Genomic DNA, 22,847 nt, shown 5'->3' with positions numbered 1-22,847 from the left:
CATGCATGTAACACCACTGGGGTCTGTAGCCCATCGGTCTTCAGACACTTCCATCTTTCCTTCTCTTCCTCGGCAGGGTGGACTCACTCCCCTCCCCTCCCCCCACTTATGCTCTATTCTGTTTTTCTTTTTTTACAGTAAAAGGGTCTCAGGAATCGGTACTTCCAGTCTCCCATTCTTTGTTGGACCTGCTCCGGTCAAGCTTTCGGCCCCTACATTCCATCAAAATAGGTCTTGATGAGGCCCTCAGTTCCCACCTCATTGCCAATTCCAGCCAGCAACTCTTCAGTCTTCACATTGCTCAGCCTGTCCACAGGGTGATGTTAATCGCCGTTGAAAGTCTCTGACTGGTCCCTAGGAAGCCAGGGTCAGTTCTCCTGGTGAACCCAGAGGCCTCCCAACACCATACTCAGTCCCCTCTATTGGTGTCACCTCCCTTCCCCTCCCCCACTCCATTTGTTCGTATGTTGCAGGGCTCCATCCTCAGACTCCTGAATCACTGTCTGCGCACAGTGCCTAGGTGACCTCGTCCTGGCTCATGGCTCTTCGTGCTGTCTGGAAGCTAACAGCTGTCCAAGGGTCACCCTAACCTGTCCTCTCCTGCACGTCAGATCATGTTTTCATTTTAATTGCTATTTACTTAATGACTATTTATTTATTTATTTTAAAAAGATTGTATTTCTTTTTTCTTTTTTTAAAAAGGTTTATTTATCTGACAGAGAGGACACAGCGAGAGAGGGAACACAAGCAGGGGGAGTGGGAGAGGGAAAAGCAGGCTTCCTGAGGAGTGGGGAGCCTGATGCGGGGCTCGATCCTAGGATCCTGGGATCATGACCTGAGCCGAAGGCAGATGCCTAATGACTGAGCCACCCAGGCGCCCCAAAAGATTGTATTTCTTTATTTGAGAGCGAGAGAGAGAGCACAAGCAGGGGAGGGGCAGAGGGAGAGGGAGAAGCAGACTCCCCGCTGAGCGGGGAGCCTGACCCAGGACTTGATCCCAGGACCCTGTGATCATGACCTGAGCTGAAGGTAGACGCTGAACCGACTGAGCCACCCAGGCGCCCCCCCAATTACTATCTCATACTCAATTAAAAAAATCATAGAATTCACACAAAGACAACTCCATCTGCATGTTTAATAATCATGTTTCTAAAATAACTTTTATCTCCTCCTTCCCTCCATGTTTTTTACCGTTGTCTTTGTCTCAGTAAACTGATTTGATAAGTTGCTTGGGCCCAGGACATTGGTGTCAGCCTTATTACCTCCTTTGGTTCTGTTCTACTTAAATCCAGTCCATCAGCAAATCCTGTGAGCTGGCGCTCTGCCTTCAAAGTATATCCCAGTTGACCACTCACCACGATTTTCACAGCCACCCACTTGAGTTTAGGTTGTCAGCATCCTCCTACGTAGCCTCTGTACCTATTTCCTTTCTCCCCTACAGTTTATTCTCCATAGCAGCCAAAATAATAATTTAAAAATGTAAGTTGAATTATGTCACTTTTCTGGTCAAAACCCCCTGGCAGCTTCTCAGTGTTTTCACCGTGGCCTACAGGGCCCCTTCATGCCTCCGATCTCATCATCAGCTGTTTCTTTCTTTCTTTTCTATTTTATTTATTTATTTGACAGAGAGAGACACAGCGAGAGAGGGAACACAAGCAGGGGGAGTGGGAGAGGGAGAAGCAGGGAGCCCGATGCGGGGCTCCATCCCAGGACGCTGGGATCATGACCTGAGCCGAAGGCAGAGGCTTAACGACTGAGCCGCCCAGGCGCCCCTCATCATCAGCTGTTCCTATCTTGCTCATTTTGCTCCAGCCACACAAGGCTTGCTGACCTTGAACATGAGCCAAGCACACTCCCACCATACTTCCCAGATACCTACCTGGTTTTCTTCCTCTCTTCATGTTTGCAGACGCCTTACCAGAGAGGCCTTTCCATCCACCTTACATAAAAATAGCAGCACCCTCTCCCCAGCATGCCCTGCTCTCCCTCCCTCCCCTACTTTATTTCTCTCTAATGGTGCTCATAACCACCTGGCATTCTTTTGTTAATTTGGCTATTGTCTTTTTGGCCTCCGCTAGAATCTGAGCAGCATGAGAGCAGGAACTATTCAGTTTACTCTCCCGTACTTGATGAGTATTTGTTGAATGAGTGGCTATCTGAAGAGGAGTTAATGGCAGAAGTCTGAAACTCTGTCCGGGCTTTGAATTCTCAGTTCAACACTCTCCTGTGTGGTTTTACTGCTTCGCCTGTCTTGCTTCCCGGTATTACTTTTTCCCATTGTTCAGTATGTACAGAGCTGTTCTGTGCCTGGCACTACACTCAGTGCTGGAGATACACCAGTGAAAAGAACATAGCTGCGGTTTTCTCATAGAGCTTCCGTTCTACTAGGGAAACAGATGGTAAGCAAGACATAAGAAATAGATAATGTAATGACAGAGGCGCCTGGGTGGCTCGGTTGGTTAAGCATCAGACTCTTGGTTTCAGCTCAGGTCATGATTTCGGGGTCGTGGGATCGAGCCCCACGTGGGGCTCTGCCCTCAGCGTAGAGTCTGCTTGTCCCTCTCCCTCTGCCACTCCGCCTGCTCGTGGGTGCATGGGCGTGCATGCTCGCTCTCTGTCTCTCTCTCTCTAAAATAAATAAATAAATCTTAAAAAAACCCAAAAGAAGTAGGTAATGTAATGACAGACCATGCAGAGTGTTTGAAGCATGTGATCGGGGGGCTACAATATCAATGAGTATGGAGGGGAGGATAGTGCTAGATAAAGTGGTCAGGGAAGTCCTCTAGAAGGAGGTGATATTTAAGTTGAGAATGGAAAGAAGAGAAAGAACCAGCCATGCCAAATATTAGAAAAATTGCTTCTAGGCTTAAGGAATTGCAAGTGGCTGAAGGTAAGCTAGAGCTTAAGATGCCCTAGGAGGTATCAGAGGGCCAGCATGGCTGCCGCCTAGTGTGGCATACCAGGAGCCTGGAGAGACAGCTGGTGGCACCGTAGGACACGGTGAGGACTGGGTTTTTATTCCAAGTGCAGTGGGAAGCCATTGAATGGTTTGAGCAGGGGAGGGTGGTTTGTGTTTCAAAGATTGCTGCGTGGAGAATAGATTGTAGGGGAAAGTAGGATGACATGCTTTCTTATCACTTAGGATTTTATTTTATACTTAGATTTTGAAAATCGCCCCAGCCCTTGGCAACAGCTATTCTACTTTCTGTCTCTATGAATTTGACTACTCCGGGTACCTTATATAAATGGAATCATACGGTATTTTTCTTCCTTTGACTGGCTGATTTCACTTAGCGTCGTGTCCTCAAGGTTCATCTGTGTTGCAGCACGTGTCAGAACATCCTTCCTTTTTAAGGCTGAATACTGTTCCATTGTGTGTATGTGCCACATTTTGTTCACCCATTTATCCATTGATGGTCATTTGGGTTGCTCTCGCTAATAATGCTGCTGTGAACATGGGTGAACAGCTCACCGAGTCCCTGCTTTCATTTCTCTTGAGTACTTCCTAGGAGTGGAATTACTGGATCCTATGGTGACTCTATGTTTAATTTTTTGAAGAACCACCCAGCTGTTTAAAGTGGTGGCTGCATCACTTGACATTCCCACCACCGGTGCACAAGGGCTCCAGTTTCTCCACATCCTCACAAACACTTGTTATTTTATGGTTTTTCGATGGCAGCCATCTTAATAGGTATGAGGTGTTATCTCATCGTGGTTTGATTTGCATTTCAGAAATCTGAAACTTTGAAAGTGTTTAAAGAAAGGAATGTGGAGCCTTTGCTTTGACCAGGCCAGAGTGGACACAGATAGATTCCCTGGGACCTTTGGCAGTGGGCCTGGTGAGAAAGGGTGGTGGCCTGGATAGGGTGGTGGCAGAGGAGCTGAGGGGAGAGGGTGGACCCAGGTCGAAGGAGCAGAGCTTGGTGATAAACTGGGTGTTTGAGGACATGAGGGGAGGCAAGGAAACAGTGAACAAAAATCCTGGGTCTCTGGCTTGAGTAATTGGATCGGGAATTTCTGGTCCACGTTCCCCACCCTCCACCCCAGGTAAGTGTTCATGGAACACTTCAGTCATTTATTTCAGTGAGGTTTTTCATCTCAATCCCACTTCTCCGTTGGATGATTTGTGATGACCTTCACCGTTCGCTGTTCAGCTCAGGTCAGGGAGCGCTGAGCACCTGTTACAGAGCAGGTGTGAGGCTTGACAGTAGGGAGGTAAGGATGGATAGGAGAAGACGGTCTGGCTCTCAGAGGTTTGGTCTTAGGACTCCTTTATGCTCTTATGAAACCATGAAGATCTCAAAGAGCTTTTGTTTAGGTGGGTTCTATTCATTGATATTTACCACAATAGAAATAAGAAGTGAGAAACCTGAACAAAATAATAAAAACATTGTGTGTTAGTATAAATAATATATCTTTAATGAAAAAAACTACCTTTTCCAAAACAACATGTTTAGTGACAAAAGTTGACATTATCTTCACTTCTGCAAGTCTTTTAAATGTCCGATTTGCTAGAATACAGCTGAATTCTCATATTGAATTCCATATTTAAGTTGTTGCAACATGACATGTCACATAGTCTCTGGAAAACTCCACTGGACACTTGAGAATGAGAGTGAAAGAGGCAGATGTCTTAGTGATACTGTAAAAATAGCTTTGGCCTCAGCATACCCTCTGCAAGGGTCTTGGAGATCCCCAGAGATCCCCAGACCATTGGATTAGTGGTGAGGGCATAGGCCCTGGAGCCAGATTACATGAGCTTACATTCCAGCTCTGCCACTTACTAATTAGGCAAGGATGTAACCTCTGTGCCTCAGTTTGCTCATATATAAAATGGGCATAAGTATCCACAGAGGCTCATTATAGGGGTTAAATGAGTATGGATTTATAAAGTGTTGAGAACATTGCTAGAAGACAAAGTGCCACATCAGTGTTTATCTTAAATTTATTATTTTTTTAATTTGTAATCTCTGCCCCCAACATGGGGCTTGAACTCACAACTCTGAGATCAAGAGTCACATGTCCAACCAGCTGAGCCAGCTGGGCGCGCCTGTGTTTATTTTTAATAATTAAGACCCGATCTTTCCTTCAAGGGCTTTAATCTGGTGAAGTAGATAGATGAACAACCAGACAACTTGAGGATTTTGTGTAAGTTCGTTGATAGATGTATTTGCAGCAGGGGCATAGGAATGGGCTTCTCAACTTTGGGGTCAAGAATCCTTGGTCCTTGGTTGTGTGAAGAATAAAAGGAGCAGATTTTCTGCAGTGTTAGAATGACAGATTCTTAGTTCAGATGAGGTCCATCCCAGTTAGCATTTGTCATTGGTTAACTTTTTCATCTTCCTTATTTGTAAAGGAATGAGTGGAGCAGCCTAGTTGGTTTGCCTCTTTGATGCCTATGTAGAGCCAGAAGCCTTTCACAGTAGTTAGATGTCCTCACTGCCTGGGACAGCAGGTGGTCAGTGAGAGTTTATTGCCTGGTTATAAATTAATGATTATGAAAATGTGAGGGAAACATTTCTGGGATCCACTGGGATTTTGTGGTAGATATTTGTAATCACTAGATAACTCTGGGGCATTATTATAAGGAAGAAGTGGCAGATTATATTTTTATTGCAATTAAGTAAGACAAATTGAATTGCTTTGCACCTGAAAGTGATGGCAAAATTTGTGTCTTAGTGTAATGTTTGTTACTTTTGAAACTTTTGCTTTAGTAAATTAAATTGGGTATTTATTTGAGAAACAAGACAGAGGATCATAGGGGAAGGGAGGGAAAAAATGAAACAAGACGAAACCAGAGAGGGAGACAAACCACAAGAAACTCTTAATCTCAGGAAACAAACTGAGGGTTGCTGGGGTGGAGGGGGGTGGGAGGGATGGGGTGGCTGGGTGATGGACACTGGGGAGGGTATGTGCTATGGTGAGTGCTGTGAATTGTGCAAGACTGATGAATCACAGACCTGAACCCCTGAAACAAATAATACATTATATGTTAATAAAAAAATAAGTGAAAAAATAAAATCTCACCTATTTAGGGGAACCTGGGTGGCTTAGTCGGTTGAGTATCTGACTCTTGATTTCTGTTCAGGTCATGATCTCGAGGGTCGTGAGATCGAGCCCTGCGTTGGGCTCTGCGTTGGTGTGGAACCTGCTTGGAATTCTCTCTCTCCTCTCCCTCTGCCCTTTCCCCCACCCCCTTCTCTTAAAAAAAAAAAAAAAAGAGAACACACACACACACATGCACGCACACGCGCACGCACGCACACACATACGCACACGCACACACACACACACAGAACTCACCTATCTCACATATTTAAAATAACCAAGTTACGTAGTTTTATTAAAATAACAAACTTCGGGACACCTGGGTGGCCCAGTCGTTGGGCGTCTGCCTTCGGCTCAGGTCATGATCCCAGGGTCCTGGGATCGAGCCCAACATCGGGCTCCCTGCTCGGCGGGAAGCCTGCTTCTCCCTCTTCCTCTCCCCATTTGTTGTGTTCCCTCTCTCGCCGTGTCTCTCTTTGCCAAATAAATAAATAAATAAAATCTTAATAACAAGCTTCGGTGTGTTTAAAAGTGTAGCATGTTTATGGCAGATTCACGCAATCGGTTAAGGAAGTGTGATTAACAGGGATTGTAAGGCAATAAGATGCAGTTTTTGTTTTTTTCTTGAGATTTTTTATTTATTCATTCGAGACACAGAGATACAGAGAGAGAGAGAGAGAGAGAGAGAGAGAGAGCATGAGCAGGGGGAGAGGCAGAAGGAGAGGGAGAAGCAGGCTCCCCGCCGAGCAGGGAGCCGGATGCGGGGCTCGATCCCAGCACCCTGGGATCGTGACCTGAGCTGAAGGCAGACGCTTAACCATCTGAGCCACCCAGGCGCCCCAAGATGCAGTTTTTAAAAAAGTGAGGTGGTAGTTTGTGAAAGTACTGGAATGCCAGGTTATTACTTGTCTTGAATGAGTCCTTTTTTCTCAAAGCATATTTAGTTGTTAAGCTCCGGTGTGGTTTTCGATGCTTACTGACAACGTTAGTGTTGTTCTTGGGCAGAATTGTGTTTCTGCGGTTGAGTTATAGAATGTCTTTTCTCCCCTCTTGTAGATCCGACGGAGGCGCCTTGCACGACTTGCTGGTGGACAGACCTCCCAGCCGACCACCCCGCTCACCTCGCCCCAGAGGGAGAACCCTCTGGGACCTCCTATAGCAGCATCAGCCCCAGGCCCCTCCCAGAGCCTTGGTCTCAATGTCCACAACATGACCCCAGCTACCTCCCCCATAGGTGCATCAGGTGAGCTTTACTTTCATACCTGGGACACGTTTATAATTTCAGTCATGGCTTTCTAGGAAACTTATGGTTGTGTTTTCACAACAGGGTAAAATGAATTGGATAGCAGCTTTTTAAAATCCTGCAAGCAAAAAAAAATCTGCAAGCAGTTTAAAAGATTAAGATCATTATACCGTGTTTTGTTAATCTCTATTCATTTTGATGGTGATCTGTTAAAACTAATTGTTTTCCTTTCCATAACTTTCATCCTTCGTTTCAAACAGGGTCAGGTCTTAATCTCTGATGGCAAGGCGATTAAGACTTAATTTGGCTCAGCTGATTTTATGAGTTTGGTTGGTGCTTTTCTTTTATGATAAAATCATCTGAAAATGCAAGATTGAAATAATGGTCAAAATAACAAGCCTCTAATTATGGATTTCCTTGTCTTCATTTTACATTGTCTTGTAACTCTTTCTCTGAATTTTCAGGGTCTAAAAGTTTACCTGATGGGATGTTTTATAGCTATCTCATTGACAATTATATAACTGTTGTGAAAATTTCTTTCTTTATAGTTAATGGGCTCACAGTTGATATCCATGACTGTCTTTGTTGGGAAACAGTGATTACCGACGCATACTGTATATTTGAAAATATCTCTCTTTTATCAAGTGAACTTTTCTACTGAACATAAGAATCATTACCATTATAATAAGTATTATAATTAGGATTCTAATTTTGAAAAAGCAGGTGCATTCAGATCTGCATTCTTCATCATCATGTCATTGACTAATTTAATATGATTGTTAGTTCTGCAGTCATGGAAAGCACTCCCTTAGTTGCCTTCCACATAATCTGTCTTTCTGAACTAGGTAACTCGTCAATTGAGAGTATTTGCAGAGTTTCTGTTACCATAGCTCTTGTTAGGCATCATGGTAGACTCTTCCCCATGTAAATATAAAAGCTTATACATCCTTCTGTTGATTATAAAAGTGAGAGATGCTTAGGCCACATCATCAGTTAGTAATAAACAGTGCCTTTGCCTGAACTGTCTCCCCTGTACACCTTTGAGAAGCCGTGATGGTCTTCCGGTAGGGGAAGGGCTCGGGACTCTAGTTGGGTTTTTACCCTTTCCTTAGAGACGGTGCTACCAACAGTGTCGTTTGTCTCACCAGGACCAGGTCCCACCTGGAATGCTGGAGATTGTTGGGGGAGAGCTAGTGGGATGGGGAGGGGCCGAAGAGCTCACTGCAGTAGCGGTGGGCAGACTGCAGACCGGAGCTCCGCATGCACATGGTCATTGCACCCGGTCATAGCACCGTGCCTCTTTGGGACCACCAGGAATCATCACAGCACATGCCCTCTCCTGCTTATGTGAGCCACCGCGTCTCCCAGGTCCTCATCCCTTAACCTCTCCGTCTCTAATCTGTGTATGGCTTGTTATAGACACCTCTCACCCCCACCCCCACTCCCAGTTCTGAAATGCTCACGGTCAGTCCCTGGCAGAATCCTTCTCATTGGACAGCCCTTCCCCTTGGGGCTCTCGCTGAATTTACACTCTTCCTCTGTCGCTTTCTCGTTTCTTCTTCTAGACCACTCTTCCCCCTCCCTAAGAGCACATAGATTTGAACTTGGCGTCGTCGGACTGTGTTCCCCACTCCCGTCCTTGGCGCAGCCATCCCCTGAACCCGCTCTCCCTGCCTCATTCGGCCCACTGTCTCCCCAGTACTGCCTGTGTCACGAGTCATGGTGATTTCAGTAGCCACGTGGATGACCCTCCAGGACTCTGCCCTCTAACTTTGTGAGCTGCTTTCCCTTAGTGACCTTGTCTTCCATCCGGACATCCGCTACTCATGGCCGTGGTCACGCTCTAGCCCTTTACATCTCAGAGGCTTCCTGACTCCCACCTTCAGCTTTTTGCCTCCCCCCACCCCCGCCACTTTCTTCACTTCTCCCTCCCCTGGGGTCCCCACTTCCCTCCTTTCCCCATTTAAATTCCACAGTCATTCATTGTCACTCCTCTCTTGCCTCCCTCTCACTTCGTCTTACTTCCTTGGTTAAACCATGCTCCTGGTTTGTTTCATAAAGATTTTATTTATGTATTTATTTATTAGATTTATTTATTTATTTTAGAGAGAGCGGATGCACACATAGGCAGAGGGAGGGGCAGAAGGAGAGAGAGAATCTCAAGTGGATTCCTCGCTGAGCGCGGAGCCTGACGCAGGGCTCCATCTCGACCCTGAGACCGTGACCTGAGCCGAAATTAAGAGTTGGATGCTTAACTGACTGAGCCATCCAGGTGCACCTAAAGATTTTATTTTTAATAAACTGTACGCCCAATGTGGGGCTTGAACTCAACAACCCTGAGATCAAGAGTTCCGTGCCCTACTGACTGAGCCAGCCAGGCAACCCCGTCCGTGCTCCTGGTTTCAGATCCCATTTCCTGGCTCCTTCCTGTCTCATGCTGTGGGACAGGACTAGAGAAGAGTCCAGAACCCATGCTATCTGTCTCATTTCAGATTTGTGGTCACACACTCTCGCAGGTAGTTAGAGTGTATTTCCCATTCGCTCCCCCGCTCCACAGGTCGTTTCAAACCTCCTCCTTCAGTGGACAGCACCTCATTTTCCGTGCAGCTCTGGGCTGATGGCCTGCCTTCCTGTTTCATGGAGAAAACAGACACAGGTGAAAGGGGATGTCTGTAAGCTCCCCATCATCGCAGCCTCCTACCCGCCTGTACGTGTGGCCGGTTCTTGTTAAGCTTGGACCGTCCACCCCCGACCGAATTCTGTCCCCAGATCCTCCCCACCTCCTCTGTCCTACTCAGAGCCTTTGCCCAGGCACTTCCCATCTTTCCTGCTTCGTCAGGTTTTCTGTCTCCAGTGGAAAACTTTTATTTTTTTTTAACAGTCGTTATGCATGCTGTTCCTTCTCCCATCATGGGAATACATAAAAAGGAACTCTCTTGGTCTCATTTCCCCTGCCAGCTTCCACCCCGCTGGCTCTGCGTCACAGCAGAGCCTCTGGAGTGACTTGCCCGTCCTCTGTCTGCTCTGTCCTTGCACCCACTGCTGATCCGAATCCAGCCGAGTGCGGCCTCCCGCGGCCTCCCGCGGCCTGCTCTCGGTCACCATCTTGGCCTCAGTTGGTGGGGCTTTGGCCCCCTTCTTGAAACACTTTCTTCCTTTGGCTTCCAGAGCTCCACACTCTCGTGGCTTTCATCCTGTCTCTGTCTGCCTCTTGCTGCTCTGTATGGTTCTTTTTCATTTCTCTGACCTGTAAATGTCAGGGGTCTAGGGCTCAATATTTAACCTTTTGGCCTTTTCCATCTGTGTGGATTCCCTTACTGACTTTATCTGGTTTCCCAGGTTTAAGTATTATCTCTAAGCTGCTGGTCCCTAGGTTGATCTCTCGAGCCCAGAACTGTTCCTTGAACCTCAGACTCCTGCAGCGTCTAAGAAGCATCTCACAACACGTCCAAAATTGAGCTCCTGCTATTTCCTCACATCTTGTCTTCTTGAATCCTATCTCAATAAATGGCAGCTTGTTTTTTTTCTAGTTGCTTAAGCCTAAAACATTACCTCTTCTTTTTACTTCATATTCTAGATCAGGGGTCAGTAAACTTTCTGTAAAGGGCCAGGTAGTAATATTTTTGGTTTTGCAGCCTGTATAATCTCTGTCACAACTATGTTTCAGCCCCTATAGCACAAAAGCGGCCATAGACAATATATGAGTGTGGCTGTGTTTCAATAAAACTTTATTTACAAAAACGAAGAGTGGTCCAAATGCACGGTCCAAGGCACCAACATATCTTGCCTGGATTATTGGAGTGGCCGCCTAACTGCTGTCTCTTAGGGTAGCACCGGACTGGGTCCCACTAAAGCACAAGTACAACCTTGTATAACAGCAGGCTTATTTTTCACAGCAAGCTCATTACGTTGCCATCACAAACTACTGGAAAACTTGGGCAGCTCTAGATGGTTAGTTCTGGCCAGTGCACCTCTATGCTGTGAAGTCCTGATTATGTTTCTCACATAATCATCATTATTCATAATCACAGTTAGGTAGATATTATTAGCTATGTGCCTGGCAGGTTGAATAAACAAATTTTCACGAATTTATTAAATAAACAAGTTTAAACGAAACAGAAAATAAGCACCTCATAAGGTGGGCCAGCCACATCAGTCTTCTGTTGGCTCCCTCCATTAGCTCCCCGCCTCTTCAAGAATGAAAGTCACAGTTCTTACCTTGACCCGGGGCTGTGTATGACCTGGCCCTGTTTTGGCTCTGACCTCCTTTCCCACTGCGGGAAAGCTTACCCTTGCACCCTGACCAGATCTAGCTGTCTCTCTGCTTTTCTTGGCATTCTGAACAGAATTTTAAAAATCCCTAAGCCTGTTTTTTTCTAAAATTTTACCAAGAAGTTATTATAGAATATTCTGGACTTAACGTGATAGATAACATCCATGAGACATAGTACCACCTGTGAACCCGATGCAGTCTCTGGCTCTCTACACCTCTCTCCCACACCAGCAGGCCATTGCTGTTCTGAATTTTGCATTTATCATGCTCAGATATTTCTTTTTCTTTTCTTTTCTTTCTTTCTTTTTTTGTTTTTTGTTTTTTTTTTTTTTGCTGCATTGTTAATATGACATTGCTTTTGCCTGTCTGAAAACTTTATAAGTATGGGTAGTATTTTTCCTACAGCTGATTGCCACTTTTTTACAGTCATCATTGATTATGTTGCTTTTATGTTTCAGTTCAGCCTGCTTTTATTTAGGGCCTACAGCAGGCCAGACCCAGTGCTAAGTCATGGGAATGCAAATATGAGTGAGGCTCAGTTTCTTTCCTGGAAGAGCTTACAGTGCAGTACGGGAGAAGGTGTTCTTTCATTTCCTTTTAAGAATCTCTGCTTATTAAATTCTTGGGAGGATGAACTGGTTTTCTTACTTCTTCCCCCCTCTTTAGATCGGTTGGTGATTGCCAGCCTTCGGAAATTCTTAACCCCCTTGAATGGTTTTAATTTTATAGTCTTGTTTTGAAATTATACTTCTCTTCCTTCTGTTCCCTTTGATGTCCGCCCCTCCGACATCTTCAATATATCCAAGGAAATCCTTACCCTTCCTGGCTGTCCTGACCTCTCCGAAGACGTGGCCTTTCTTGCACAAGAGTTCCCCAGTGAATCCTTTATCAGCTGGTTTTATCTTGACAGAATTCTCAGGTCTAGTGGAGCAAGTTCCCTGGGTACCTTTTCTACCTTCTCCAGTCGGAGTTCTTTTTTTTTTTTTTTATTTAATTAATTTAATTTATTTATTAGAGTGAGAGATCAGGCCAAGAGGGGGTAGGGTCAGAGGGAGAAGCAGACTCCCCGCTGAGCAGGGAGCCCGATGTGGGACTCGATCCCAGGACTCTGGGATCATGACCTGAGCTGAAGGCAGTCGCTTAACCAACTGAGCCACCCAGGCGCCCATCCAGCTGGAGTTCCTTTTTTTTTAAGATTTTATTTACTTATTTGTTAGAGAGAGAGCGAGAACACAAGCAAGGGGGAGCTGCAGAGGCAGAGGGAGAAGGAGAAGCAGGCTTCCCGCGGTGCAAGGAGCCCGATGCGGGACTCGATCCCAGGACCCTGGGATCATGTCCTGAGCCAAAGGCAGACGCTTAACCAACTGAGCCACCCAGGTGTCCCCAACTGGAGTTCTTAAAAGACTGTTGTCTTGGGCTCCTGGATGGCTCAGTCGTTAAGCGTCTGCCTTCGGCTCAGGTCATGATCCCAGGGTCCTAGGATCGAGCCCCGCATCGGGCTCCCTGCTCCGCGGGAAGCCTGCTTCTCCCTCTCCCACTCCCCCTGCTTGTGTTCCCTCTCTCGCTGTGTCTCTCTCTGTCAAAAAAAAAAATAAAATTTAAAAAAAAAAAAAAAAAGACTGTTGTCTTTTCATGAGTTCTCCTGGCAAACTGATGAAGCCTTGGATCGGCATCTCAAAGTATATTTTTAAATGCGAATGATATAGAAACCAATGATACAGAAATATAGTTATCACAATATTTTTAAAGATTGTGGCATAGTAATTTATGTGCTTCTGTGTGTTAAATGCTTTAAATAAAAGATCTAGCAGCTAATCAAACAGCTGCTATAATTTCAACCCCCTAAATTCCGTTTCCATCTCTTGTAAAGCACCTCTGCTCTGGGAGCAGAAATGAATGACAGGGCCTGTTTGGAGTGAGTAAGAAGCCAAATGATATGTTTGGCTTCTGGGCTAGTTCCAGGGTTTGGATTAGAAACACAGAAGCCATTTCCTCTGCCTGCTAGTCTTCAACATACTTAATAATTTAACCTAAATTCTTCTTATGTTTGAAAATGATCTTCGTCCTGCTTCCATTTATGCATTTGGACACTTGTTTAATGCCTTCTGTGTGCTAGGCACTGTGTTAGGAGCCAGGGCTGCAAGCCAGCCAAGATGTGGGGTGTCAGAGGGCCCCTAGTCTGGCAGGAGGAGACATCCTCACGGAGGCTCGCGCGCTACACCTGACACCGCTCGACCATAGGTCGTCTCTCTCTGCCCCACACTCCCGCTTGTGGTGGTCAACTATTTGGGAGAATTTTCACTGAAGGATTTATCTGATTGAAAATTCTGCCTTAAAACAACAACAACACAGGATTATTACTTCTGAAAATAGGGAACATCCTTCCATATCCCATTACAGTTGTTATTCTAGACCCTCCAGATTTGTTCGACATGTTTTATGATCTGTTTTACATTTCATTTTATATCGGTTGTTATCAGTGATCTACTGAACGCTGTAAATTCATGCAACTTTCATTTACTACCTATTTGTTTAAATCCCCTCACGTGTCTGTTCGGTTCTCTTCTAGCTCACATTGCTTGTAGTCTCGTGGGAGAAGACAAACAGTTTTTAAAAACCATAAAATCTATCAGGTGATGAGAATTATTGTGGAGAAACTAGAGAATTATGTTGCCAGGGTATGAAGGCATAGCTATTTTCAGTTAGAGAGTCGACGGTAGGCCTCATTAAGAAGATGACATTTCAAAAGAAGCCTGAAAGAAGCTGGGGAGCAAACCAAGGGATTATCTGTTGGGTGTTCTTTTCTGACAGAAGGAACAACAGATGCAAAGGTCCTGGGGCAGAAATGGGCCCGGTGATGATTGATGCGAGGCCTGTGATGGTGCCATCATCTTCAGTTCCTTCTCCGGTTCTGATACTGAACGTCATTATTAAATAGCAGTACATTTGTAGAAATTTCAGCAAAATCACACTTTCTTTTTTTTTTTTAAAGATTTTATTTATTTGACAGAGACACAGCAAGAGAGGGAACACAAGCAGGGGGAGTGGGGGAGGGAGAAGCAGGCTTCCCGCTGAGCAGGGAGCCCGATGTGGGGCTCGATCCCAGGACCCTGGGATCATGACCTGAGCCGAAGGCAGAAGCTTAACGGCTGAGCCACCCAGGCGCCCGCAAAATCACACTTTTATAGTTAATTGTCTTTGGCTAAGAATGCTATTAGCAATGACAAAATTAGAACCTTTCATCCTATCCTTGATTGCTAATCCAGTATTTACATTTTTTTTTCCTTCAGAAAGAAGCCCTGTTGTTTCAACTTGGTCTACAGCTTGGGAGAGGGCAGGGAAGAGGGCTTGAGGTTGAGTGAGAAGCGAGCTGGGGGCAGAGGCTCAGGCAGAAATTCCAGGGCCAGAGGGCTGCATTGGGACCCCTCGCAGACTGCAGGGCTCGGGAGGCTCCTGGCGGTGGTTGAAATCCTTTTTGCTTTAGTTGTGACAGATGTGTCTTATACCCGCATGACTATTTCATCTCACTGGAGTGGCTCTTTGGTCATCCAAGGGGGGTATATTTTACATGTATTTTGGCCACCAGAGGGGCAGGATGTTCTATATATTGGGCTGGCTGCATTATTATAATGGGGTGTATTATATAGCATTATTCCTAGGGTCATGATACTTACTTTGTGAGTCTGGAAAAAGTGCCGACAGCTTGTTAGTGAGAGGTATGTAGCTCTGGGAATCAGCTTCCTGTCTCGATCTGGGGTTGGTCCCTTTCTTCTCCTCCTCTGTCCCCGTTTAGGCTAACCTGGTCCTTGAACTTCTGTTGCATCTGACTCCATGGGACATGAACATTATGACACTACTGCTTTCACTGCTTAGGTCATGCTTTCAAGTCTCGGGAGGGCTCAGAGGTCAATAGTGTGTGAGAGTGGTTTCCATAAAATGTACTTCCTGTCTCTTGGGGAATTTATGGCTTAGTAGGAGAGGTCAGACATGTCACCTGCTCAGAAGTCTTCTTTGTCTCCATGTTTGTCACTATAATGTAGTCCAAGAACTTTCAGAGTCCTCTGTGATCAAGCCTCCTTTGATTTCACTCCATGTTCTGTTTTCAGAGCATCTCTGCTCCTGTTCTAGTCACCATGATACTCACAGCAGACACTGATAACCCTTAGGAATCGTGCTGCACAAGCCATTCTTAGTTTTGTGTGCATTTATCTTGTTTTCCTAACTAGATTGAAAACTCTGAATAAAGCTGTCTTATATTTCTCTTCTATCTGTTGAGCTCGTAGTAGGTATATGTCCAGGAAGTAATTCTCTGTTTTTGATTTGCGAATATGCTGGCACTTTTTCTCGCCATCTGTCTCCAGTCTCCCAATTGGAGTCTGAGGGAGTGTGTTTAAGAAAAATTAATGTTTTGGGAACTCTTGGGTGGCTTGGTCAGTTAAGCGTCTGTTTTGGGGACTCTTGGGTGGCTTGGTCAGTTAAGCGTCTCTCTTCGGCTCAGGTCATGATCCCAGGGTCCTGGGATCGAGTCCTGTGTGGGGCTCCTTGCTCAGCGGGGAGCCTGCTTCTCCCTCACCCTCTGCCTGTCACTCCCCTTGCTTGTGCTCTTTCTCTCACTCTGACAAATAAATAAATAAAATCTTAAAAAAAATTAATGTTTTGACATACAGCCTTCTAAAACTGAGTCATGAAAAAAATAGAAAATCTGAATGGACTGATTACTAGTGAGGAGATTGAGTCATTAATCAAACACCTCCCAACAAACAAAAGTCCAGGGCCAAACAGCTTCACTGGTGAGTTCAAAGAATTAATACCGATCCTTCTCAAACTCTTCCAAAAAAAAAAAAAAAGAGGAGGGAACACTTCCAAACTCATTTTATGAGGCCAGCCACTACCCTGATGCCAAAATCAGAAAAGAACACCACAGGAAAAGAAAATTGTAGACCAATATCCCCGATGAATATAGGTGTAAAAATCCTCGACAAAATATTCGTTAACCAAAATCAACAGTACATTAAAGGATCGTATACACAGTGTCATCATGTGGGATTTATTTCAGGGACCCAGGGAGGGTTCAGTGTCTGCACACCAATCAGGGTGATGCACCACATTAACAAAACGAAGGGTAAAAATCATGAGCTTTCAGAATAAGCGCTCAACATCCATTCATGAGAAAAACTCTCAACAAAAGTGGGTACAGAGGAAGTATACCTCAATATAATAAAGGCCATGTATGCTAAGTCCACAGCTAATGTTACACTCAGTGGTGAAAAGTCAAAAGCTTCTCCTCCAAGATTATGAACAAAAGAAGGTTGCCCATTATTGCCACTTTTATTCAATATAGTTTTGGAAGTCCTAACCAGAGCAGTTGGGGGGGGCGGGGAAAGCATCCAAATTGGAAAGAAAGTAGAACTGTTGCTATTTTCAGATTTGCAGATGACTTGATACTATATGTACAAAACCCTAATGACTCCACCAAAATACTGTTAAAACTGATAAATGAATTCAGTAAGGTTGCAGGATATAAAATTAATATACAAAAATGTCTTGTTTTGGGGTTTTTTTAAAAAAGATTTTATTTGTTTTTGAGAGAGAGAGAGAGCAGGAACAGGGGAAGGGGCAGGGGGAGAGGGAGAAGCAGACTCTCTGCTAAGCGGGGAGCCCAACACGGGGCTCAGTCCCAGGACCCTGGGATTATGACCTGAGCCGAAGGCAGATGTTTAACTGAGTGAGCCACCCAGGAGCCCCAACAAAAATCTCTTGTGTTTCTATACAGTTATAACAAACTATGGGAAAAAGGAATAAAATAATCCCATTTACAGTTGCATCAAAAAGAACAAAATACCGAGGAATAAATTTAACTAAGGAGGTGGGAGATCTATACACTGAAAACTGCAAGATGTTGATGAAAATTTAAAGAAGACATAAGTAAATGGGAAGATCTGTGCTCACGGATTGGAAGAATTAATATTGATAAAATGTCCATACTAAGCTAAAGCAATCTATAGATTTGATGCAGTCCCTATGAAAATTCCAGTGGCATTTTTCACAGAACAAAGAATCCTAAAATTTGTATGGAACCACACAGTAGGCCCCTAATAGTCAAAACAATCCTGAGGAAGAAGAACAAAGCAGGAGGTATCACACTACCTGATTTCAAACTGTTATAAAGCTACAATAATCAAAATCATATGGCCTGACATAAAGACATTCACATAGACCAATGGAACAGAATAGAGAGCCTAGAAATAGACCCACCCATATATGGTCAATTAATTTATTTACAATGAAGGAGCCAAGGATGTACAATGGAGAAAGGACAGTCTCTTCAGTAAATGGTGTTGGGAAAGCTGGACAGCCACATGAGAAAGAATGAAACTAGACTATCTTAACACCATATATAAAAACTCAAAATGGATAAAATCCGACTTGAATGTAAGCCCGGAAAGCATGAAACTCCTAGCAGAAAACATAGGCGGTAAGTTCCTTGATGTCAGTCCTGGTGATGGTTTTTTGGATCTGACTCCAAAAGCGAGGCAACAAAAGCAAAAATGAACAAGTGGGACCACATCAAAGTAAAAAGCTTCTGCCGAGCAAAGGAATCATCAGCAAAATGAAAAGGCAGCCTACGGAATGGGAGAAAATAGTTGCAAATAATGTATCTCATAAGCAGTTAATATTTAAAATATATGAAGAACTAGACCTAACTGTGAGATCTGAAACCATAAATATCTTTGGGGTACTACTGTTGACTAAGCTAAAGATGAGTCTCCTTTGGTCTGTGACAATTTCTTAGTCTTTCCATGGTTTTCATTATCTTGACAGTTTTGAAGAGCTTTGTAGAATATCTGTCTCTTCATTTGGCTTTGTCTGATGTTTTTCCTCTTGATTAGACTGGGGTTTGGGGTTTTGAGCGAAGAGAATCACACATGCTAAGGGCCCCTCTCCTCCCTTCCTCTCTGGGTGCACGCTCTCCATGCCACCCCTCTGGTGGTGGTCACTTTCACCACCTGGTTAAGCTGGTGATCGCTAGGTCTCTCCTTTGTGAAGTTACGATTTTTTCCCCTTTCCAGACTTAGTTCTTTGGAATCAGAGTTCCTAAGTCCAGCCCACCCCACTCAGGCAGTGGGAATTAAGCTTTACCTTCTGGAGTGGGGAATGTCTACATGTAGATACGTTATATGGAGTTCTTCTGTAAGGGACGTTTGTCCTCCTTACTTACATCAGTTTGAACTCATGTATATTTATTTTGTACTTTGAGTTCTAATTCAAATTGCTGTATTATTTAATTTTGCATTATTATTTTGCACAAATTGTTCTAGCTTTGGCCATTGGGAGCTCTTTTGGGTTGACTCCTCTGTTTGACATGCTCATCTTTTAATTTTTTCGAGTATTGTCTCTTTGGCGCTGTAAGATGCTCCAGGCTCATCCTGTCTTTTCTCTGCACTAGCCCTCCACTCAACCATTTCTCTGAGGAGCAGGTAAGGTCTTTTGATTCCAGGTGTATGATTCTTTGCATGATTCACCCTTTTGACATGAAGGAAGAGAAACTCTATCGCATAAGTAAAATTAAATCATTTTTCTAATTTGAGTTGTTGGTTTTCTTCTCTTAATATTTTAGGTACCACTGTATTTCTTTACAGGTTTGAAATTTCACTCTATTTGTGTTAATTCACAAGAACAAAATGTTTTCACTAGGAAGTTAGCTGCTGACTGAATGTATCAGTTGGTTTTGTGGAATAGAATATGCTCATCATAAGTACTTTTCAGGGGTGAGGTTTGGTATTGGCCAAAGAAATATGAGGGTACTTTGTGCTTTCCATGAATGTTAACCCTTTAGCTTAGTTCATTGTCAAGATCTATGTAAATTAGCCTTAGAATTTTGATTAGTAATAGAATGATGGTTCTTTTTATAACACTAATATCTTTTTAAGTTTTGCTCTTATAATTTTAGAATGCATGAAACATATAGCTTTGGTTTAAAATAGCTGTGATCAAAGAAGTGTTCAGCAGTTTGGGGTAGTGGAAATAGCATTTTCTTTGGAGTCAAGAGACATGCATTTTAATCTTGCCTCTATTTCTAACTTGCTAATAAGGGAAGTTCTTAGACTTCACAGATCTTCGTATTCTCATCTATAAAGAGGATTGGCCAAGACCTTTAAAGTCACCCCCCCACACCCTTTTTTAACAGCTTTATTGGGGTTTTAAGGTCCTTTTTGGCAATTCTGTGCTTCTTTTTATACTAGAATTTAGCAAACCTCTGTGTGTGTGTGTGTGTGTGTGTGTGTGTGTGTGTGTGTGTAAAATGCTGGGCTAGATCTAGTGTTAGAGCTTAAATGGGCATTTGGTCCGGTTTACACCTGAAAGAGAATAGCATTCAGGAAATACTACAGTAGTGGGAGGAAAATCTTAGAGAAGTAAAACCCTCCTTATTATTTCCTTTAAAATTATGGCCCTCCCACCCAGAATGTATAATTTTCCTTTAAGAAGCTCTTATTAGTAATAAAAGTTTGGACAGCTGCCATCTTGAAAGTTTGTAGTTCATCTTTTGTTAAGCAGACATGGCCTTCTCCATTCTTTGTTACACACACCCTCACTTTTTGAAGACTTGTTTTTAAATTGATAATGCAGGGAATTTCTCATCTTGTAGGGGAGAATTGGAGAAGATTATGCCTGTTTTAATTCTTTTTTTTTTTTTTAAAGATTTTATTTATTTATTCATGAGAGACAGAGAGAGAAGAGGCAGAGGGAGAAGCAGGCTCCCAAGGAGCAGGGCGCCTGATGCGGAACTCAATCCCAGGACCCTGGGATCATGACCTGAGCCGAAGGCAGATGCTTAACCATCTGAGCCACCCAGGCGCCCCTGTTTTAATTCTTTAATATCTGCCTTTATGGAGATGAAGAAGGGGGGGATTCTCCATTCCTTGAAATTGGGCTTCCTGACAAGTTTCCCAAGTTGGGAGCGGGAGAGAATGAGTACCACAGGAGTCATGTGTGTCTGTGCTTTGGAAACAAAGCGATATCTTGTGCTGTTGCTTTGATTTGGTTTTAGCCACAGTATTTAATTTATATTGACTATAAATAAAGTCAAAGACACCATCCATTTTTTAAGTTTAAGAAAGCAGTGGGGTCACTCCAGATTCTAGATGGGATTGAGGAACACTGTGATACACAATAAATTCTGGGGAGAATTGCCCCACTGGACCCAGGATTTGAAGATCACATGGAGGGTTCAAGAAAAAAAGAATTCAGATGATATCCTTGATGCTTTATTAAAATATTGCAGACACAGTATGCTATCCGGTGTACTCTGGCGTTGTATTACTGGAGGGTCATTGTACTTGTAGTGTAGCGTAGGATACTGTGTTACAAATAGGGGGTTCTTTTTGTTTTTTTTATTTTTTATTTTTTAAAGATTTTATTTATTTATTTGACAGAGAGAGAGACAGCGAGAGGAGGGAACACAAGCAGGGGGAGTGGGAGAGGGAGAAGCAGGCTTCCCGCTGAGCAGGGAGCCTGATGCGGGGCTCGATCCCAGGACCCTGGGATCATGACTGAGCTGAAGGCAGACGCTTAACGACTGAGCCACCCAGGCGCCCTCAGATACAGGTTTTTTTAAACAACTTACTCTGTTTAATTTTAGAACTGGTTTTATAAGGTAGAAATTTTAAAGCTGCTTAATTGCTATGCCATAAAAATTGTTGAACTTTTATTATTGATTAATTTTATTTAAAAACTGTTAGGGCGCCTGGGTGGCTCAGTCAGTTAAGTGTCCGACCCTTGATTTCAGCTCAGGTCATGATCTCAGGGTTGAGATTCTTAAGATTCTCTCTCTCTCCCTCTGCCCCTCCCCCTGCTCATGCTGGCTTACTCATGTGCGCCCTCTCTCTCTGTAAATAAATAAATTCTTTAAAAAAATTGTTAGACCTTTTATTGTGCTAGGTAAAATAATATTCTCCCAAGGACCTTGTTGAAGTTGTATTATTTATTCCTTCAGTAAATAGTTACTGAGAACTTACTTTGGGTTATATTCTTGAATTCAGGAATTGAAAGTTTTACTATCTTCTCCAGGCTTATTTCAGAGTTTTTACCACATTAGGTACCTTCTGTATTCTCCTTGAGTCTATTTAGGAATAGAGGATTTCGTTTCTCTTTTCTTTCATGAGTCCTGCAGAAGCTTTAATAAACAGGCACATGTAAAAACCTGCCATCAGGAATGGATGAACGTTTTCTGATATTCTTCAATGAGAGGGAAGGGTGGCAAGTTTACTTTCTTGTAATGCTGGGAGTGTTCAAGTTCATCCACTTGGTACTTGTTTCAGCTACAGATGGTAATTCCAGTTGTTGTGTTTTTTGTTTTTGTTTTTAATGTCTCATTTTTTAATTTAAATGCAATTAACATATAATGTATTATTAGTGTCAGTCTCATTTTCTTTTCAGCAACTTAAGTATATATTTTTTACAGTACTTGCAAATGCCTGGGTAAAACATTTCCCCCCCCATGGAAAGATAGAGTATTTTTTTAATTCTATGAGAAAAACATGGTTTTAAAGACATTGATAAGAAATAATCTGCCCTGGGGGCGCCTGGGTGGCTCAGATGGTTAAGCGTCTGCCTTCGGCTCAGGTCATGACCCCGGGGTCCTGGGATCGAGTCCCGCATCAGGCTCCCTGCTCCTTGGGAGCCTGCTTCTCCCTCTGCCTCTCTCTCTCTCTCTGTCAGTCTCTCATGAATAAATAAATAAAATCTTTAAAAAAAAAAAAAAAAGAAATAATCTGCCCTGTGCTCATCGCTGTTGTTCTTTATACTGTAGGCTCAATGAAGGCAGGGGCATTGTTGGGGATTTTATTTTCCCCAGACTATCATTCGATGAGATGTTCAATCAATAAATGAGTTGATCTGTATTTAAGGACATTGCTTAGATGGCTCTGTTGGCATGTTTTCAACATTTTGTTGTGAAAATCTTAAGCCTAAACCAAAGTTGAAAGAATTTTGCAATGAACACCTATATCCACACCATCTAGATTCTCCTGTTAACATTTTGGTATATTTGCTGAGTCACACATCTATCCATCTGTATATTTCTATAGCCGTTTATTAATTTATCTTACTTTTGGTACATTTCAAGGATTTTTCTGGACCATCACGGAAGCTAATTTGTACTCGGTGACCATATTCGAATTGGTGAAAGAAGAAGTGATGAGTCAGTTTTGGCTCTCAGATGTAGCTTTGTCACTGACCTCATGTGACATATATGGATAAACTATGATTTCTTGCTAATGTTTC

At 43.5% G+C, this 22,847-nt stretch overlaps 1 protein-coding gene across 2 annotated transcripts in view; it reads left to right on the top strand.

Annotated features, from left to right (window-relative positions):
- Nucleotides 1-22,847, top strand: part of UBE4B (ubiquitination factor E4B) — a 128,750-nt gene that overhangs the window by 33,637 nt on the left and 72,266 nt on the right. For both annotated transcript variants that reach the window (XM_025855681.2, XM_073903367.1), the window contains exon 2: nt 7,105-7,291. In XM_025855681.2, coding sequence (XP_025711466.1) covers nt 7,105-7,291 — 187 coding nt within the window. The remainder of the gene's footprint in view (nt 1-7,104; nt 7,292-22,847) is intronic.

This window comes from Callorhinus ursinus, unplaced genomic scaffold (assembly GCF_003265705.2).
Source record: "Callorhinus ursinus isolate GAN/ISIS: 27379988/994484 unplaced genomic scaffold, GSC_fseal_2.0 scaffold18, whole genome shotgun sequence".
Lineage (NCBI taxonomy): Eukaryota > Metazoa > Chordata > Mammalia > Carnivora > Otariidae > Callorhinus > Callorhinus ursinus.
This window is presented reverse-complemented; position numbering and strand designations above follow the sequence as displayed.